At 33.6% G+C, this 5,288-nt stretch overlaps 1 protein-coding gene across 1 annotated transcript; it reads right to left on the reverse strand.

Annotated features, from left to right (window-relative positions):
• Positions 1-1,704: 1,704 nt before the first annotated feature.
• LOC114925003 (uncharacterized) lies at positions 1,705-3,376 on the reverse strand. The gene is made up of 2 exons (XM_029291260.1): positions 2,852-3,376; positions 1,705-1,743 (listed from the first exon to the last, which is right to left on the reverse strand). Exons 1-2 carry the CDS (start codon positions 3,374-3,376, stop codon positions 1,705-1,707), a joined length of 564 nt encoding a protein of 187 aa, XP_029147093.1.
• Positions 3,377-5,288: the final 1,912 nt, after the last annotated feature.

A 5,288-nucleotide genomic window follows, 5' to 3' on the forward strand; every position in this document is an offset into this window, starting at 1 on the left:
ATAGCATAAAACCTCATGAAATTGCATTAATTCATCTATGGTTGATTAAATCAAAGGAAGCATGAAAATCTACCCAATTGGCTTGCTTATGGCTCAAGAAAGTGCATAATTCAATTGAAAACAAAAGAAAAAGGCTAGTGAAACTAGGCTAAGATGACTTGTCATCAGACCCTCTGTATGTAAGATGTGACCGGATACTTTAACTCCCCGAGTTCCCCCATGGACATGCATATATATATATATATATATATATATATATATATATGAATTTGAGCTTGGGGTTTTGTCTCCCCCATGGATGAGCTTGGAATTTTTTCCATGGATATTTTTGAGTTTGGGGATGCTCGTACAGAGGAATTATCCAATGGATAGCTACCAGAACATGTCGGATTGGCTATATAACTGACAGATAAGCTCATCAGCCATAGGACAGGCATGCATCATATACATTTGTATATTTTGCTTGAGTATGCATTATCTTGGATTGCCTAAATAATTTACAGTGTCTGTCTGCTACTTGCTGTATCTGTGCCCTATCTGTATTTTTTTATCTGATTTGTATGTGTATGTTTATCTAAGAGACCCTCTTTGATGGAGGCGTGATGAGGGTGGTTTCTGATATGTGATGATAGAGGTTGAGGTAGGATGGATTATGTGTTGCTTTATTTTTCTAATTTATGAATTAGTTGGATAGGAGTGAGCGATGTAAGTTAGGTAGGAAGCCCTTAGACATGTCTTTGGTCCTTTCTAGTTTTTTAAACTAATAACCTTACTGATTTGTAAATTAAAGGAGTTTCTATACGACTTTTGAAAGTGGGGTTTTCCATAAAGCTTTTCAAAAAAGGTTATTTGAAGGATAAACTGCTTTTATAAAGAAATTAATTATATTTGCAAGTATTTCTTTGCTTTAATGGTATTCCCTTCCCTGCTGAGAACTTGCGAGGATGATGTTCTCACCCCCTATAGAATTTTTTTTTCAGTGACAGGTTCAGGAAGCTTTGGCGTGAAGCCGCAACCAACTACAGAGTTTTAAGTATATATGTGTTTTCATTTTCTGTTTTTGGTTTAGTCTTAGATTTTATTTTTTTCCTCATCGTTTATTGTTTCAGTTTTTAGAGGGATAGGACTTGTATTTGAAAAGTTTTAAATAAGTCTATGTATTTATTATTATGTGGATATAATTATGTGAATGTGTGGCTTAAGAGAAAGGCTTTTCAATTCCTTTATTAAAAGAATTCAGTTTATATTCACGAAGGCTCAATATTAAATAAATATAGTATGAAATTAAAGAATTAGAGGTAGGTAGCGCCTGGACTTTTAGTGCGATAATGACATGCTAGAAGTTAGGGTGTTACAACTTTCCCTCAACCTGGTGCACCATTGAAGGTGTACTTAGCGGTAGGAGAAGAAGCAGTTAGTAGTTAATTGCACAAGAACGTAAAGGCAAAGAGAAACCCATTGCTTATGTCAGTAGAGCCATGAAAGGGCCAGAATAAAAATACTCCTCACTAGAGAAACATTGCCTTACTTTGATGTACATCTCACAAAGATACCGATACTACTTCCAAGCACACCAAGTAGAAGGTTTATCAAAAAATGAAGGCCCTAGGTTTTTAATCGAAAAGCTAATGTTGACTGGGAGATTGAGTCATTGGGCACTCCTATTAAGTGAATATGATGTGAAATTGGTGACATCTATCACCATTAAGAGCCAAGTTTTGGCTGACCTTTTGTCAATTTGTCCTGAAAAAGCAACAATTGAAGAGTTGTCAGATCAAATTTCAGGAACAATAGAGATTGTTCATGCTTGCAATGAAGAGAAAATATGGACCTTCATGTTTGATGGAACACCCTCGAATCCTCATGAAAGGGCAGGATTCGTCCTTACAGACTCTCATGGAAGAAATCTATCTTTTATGTTTTGATTGGATTTCTCTTGCACGAACAATGAGGCAGAGTATGAAGCTCTAATGCTCGGTCTAAAAATGAGTCAAGAAACTCCATATCAAAGGAGACTCCAACCTCATAATACAATAGATCTAAGAAGGGTACGACACAGAGAAAAAAATTCTGGCCCTATGCAGAGAACAAGTTTGGCGCATGATGAAGGTATTTGACAAGATTTTATTTGAGCATGTACTCCGAACAGAAAACAAGCATGCGAATGTTCAAGCAACATTTGCGAGTAGAGTTACTATTCAAAATGGGCAACATGCTTTGGAACACCAGACAATTGAATATTCTGCCAGAGAAGAAAGAATGTCCATGGAAGCAGTGGCGGAACCAGAAATTTCATAAGAGGGGGGCCAATTAAATATAAATATAACAAAAAATTAACAAAATATGATTTGTAGCATATATATCAAAAAAGTAATTATATTATATAAAAGTCAATGTTCAACTACATACTTTAAGATTTTGATATTTTTAAACTTGCTCGACGATGCTTCATAGAACTAAAATCATCAAATATCATCTCTGAAGTGAATTTTGAAGCAATTTCCTTTTCAATATATACAATCATACAATCTGCTAAAAATTCATCTTCCATCTTGTTTCGAAGCCTTGTTTTAATAATCTTCATAGCTGAAAAGGCCCGTTCAGTTGTTGCTGTTGTCACAAGAAGAGTCAAAACAAGACGAATTAATCTATCAATTAAAGGATATATATTTGATTTTCCTGTCTCTGTCAATTTTTGACACAATTCAGCAAGAGTAGACAAATTCTGAAAATCTGGAGCTTTAACCACATCAAGTTCATAATGTTGTAACTCATAATCCAATTGAATCTTTTCTTGCTCAGAAAAATCTAAAGAATAGAAATTCTTTACAAGATTGCATATGTTGCAAACACTGAATAACTTAAAAGCATCTTTAGGATCTAAAGATGTACTCAATATGAGGAGCTCGGTTGCTTGCTCACTAAATCTACTATTTAGCTCTTTCAATTGAAAATCTATCACGCTAGTAAAAATGTCAACACGATAGTGGTGTTCAACAGTGACAACATCCTTTTTACGACGAGACCGAATTATGTCACTAAAAAAAGCACCCATATCAGGTATCTGAATAGCATGATCATTGCAAAAAGAACTAACTTTCTCCAAAAGTGCTCTCCAACTATTATCTCTTAACTGTTGAATCAATGACTTTGTACTAGAAACCAGATGCATAGCATTCAAAATGTCTTGAGATTTTTGTTGCAATGCTTGACAAAGTTTATCAGTGATTCCCATGATTTCTTTCATCATATGCAAAATGAAAACAAAATCAAATGATAATAAAGATTTAAGAGCATAAGTAGCATCACCACGTTGAGAATATGTAGATCCATTAGTAGCCAAATCTTCCAGAACTGAAGTTGTTGCTCCAAACATACGTAAAAGGCTACAAATTGAGTTGAAGTGAGAGCTCCACCTGGTATCTCCTGATCTTTATAATGTGCCAATTTGATTTGCTCCCCTTCCTGTTTCAATTTGATTAGTTGCAACTAAATGGGAAATTTCAGTTGCATAAGCAGATCGTAATTCATCATTGCGTTTGCAAGAAGAGCACACAACATTGATAATATTACTCAAACTTTGGAAAAAAGCATGAACATCAACAACTTCCTTAGCCGCAGCAACGAGAGCTAGCTGTAATTGATGAGCAAAGCAATGAACATAATATGCATAAGGACATTCTTGAATAATTAAAGCTTGTAACCCTTTCCACTCTCCACGCATATTACTAGCTCCATCATACCCTTGACCTCGAACATTTTGAATGTTGAGATTGTGATGAGATAATGCAGAACAATCTCTTGTTTTAGAGTAGCAGAAGTAGTATCTTTGACATGAACAACATCTATTAGCCTTTCTTTGACAAATCCATGCTTATCAACAAATCTAACAACAAGTGCCATTTGTTCTCTTCTAGATTCATCTCTAGCTTCATCAACAATCAAACAAAACTTTGCATTACCAATCTCATTGCGAATTTCATTTTGCACCTTTCTAGCAAAAACATGTAGAATTTCCTTTTGAATAGAAGGTGATGTGTATATTGCATTTGGAGGAGCATTATCCAAAATAACTGCATCCACTTCTTTATTGTAAGAAGCTAATAATTTTAACATTTCAAGAAAATTTCCTCGATTCTGAGACTCATGACTCTCGTCATGTCCCCTAAAAGCACAAGCTTGAAACGTTAACCATCTGACAGTATCAATAGAGGCTTTAAGACGTAATCTATTGCTTAAAACTTGTTGTGAGCTTTGCTTAGACAATACTTTGTCAATGTGAGATAATTGATTAAGCAAATCTTTACAAGACTTAACAGCAATATTATGAGGAGAATTAAGAGATTTACCCACATGAGATAAAAATGCACAATTCTTTCCATTATTCACTTTTTTCCAATTGCGAAATCCTCCTGATGTGAATGGACTTGATTTCTAGAAAATAAATAGCATGGAAGACAAAATGCAGCATCCACTTCTGGCGAATATTCTAGCCAAGAAAAACTCTTAAACCAATGAGCTTTGAAACGACGAGGATGACTTTCTAGACCAGAAAGAGGGTACTCATCCATAATAAATTGATATGGTCCAAACTTTATGTATGCTCTACGGATTTCATCTTGTTGATTGATAGGATAATTCCAAATTTGCGGACGCTTTCCGGGATCACGCATCAATGTATCAATATTAACTTGATCTATTTCAGTCCTTGTTATTTTGGAAGCAGGGGGTTGAATATCTTGCTCAACAAGTTGTGTCACAGGTTGTTCAATAATATTTTGAACATTACTCAAAGAATCTGAAGCTGAATTTTGTTCATCATATATTCTCTCTTTTCTCTTGAAAAATGAGTGAATTGTTTTCATCTTTGACATTTTTAACTTAACTTGAACTATCTAACAAAAAAAAAAAAACAAAAATAATTGCATATATATTATTTTCTTAAAAAAAATATTAAACCTATTGAGCAATAACAAATAATTTTAGAAACACAAATATATAATAACCAAAAATAAAGTTATTGATTTACCTGATTATTTTTTTGTTCCAAGTCTCACCAAAAAATAATTCTATTGAGTTTTGTCCTCACTTCAATCTTTGAACACTGTCCATTATAAAAAAATAAATTAATTATTTTAAATAAATAATATAAATAATACTTGACATTGTTATTAACTTAAAAAAATTGAAATATACCTCTTTGAATCTTTGTTGTGCATTCAATGGTTAATATTTTGCTGTTCACTTCTCTTCAATGGTTTTTCTTCATATGTCTTGTTTTAGTATGG

This window comes from Arachis hypogaea, chromosome 13 (assembly GCF_003086295.3).
Source record: "Arachis hypogaea cultivar Tifrunner chromosome 13, arahy.Tifrunner.gnm2.J5K5, whole genome shotgun sequence".
NCBI lineage: Eukaryota > Viridiplantae > Streptophyta > Magnoliopsida > Fabales > Fabaceae > Arachis > Arachis hypogaea.

Excerpts from the sequence above, each read along its gene's own strand:
- LOC114925003 (XM_029291260.1), bottom strand. The coding sequence starts at position 3,376 with ATGTTTGGAGCAACAACTTCAGTTCTGGAAGATTTGGCTACTAATGGA. Across the intron at positions 1,744-2,851 it reads ATGCTTTTAAGTTATTCAGT|GACAAATTGACAAAAGGTCA; the intron begins GTTTGCAACATA and ends TTGCTTTTTCAG.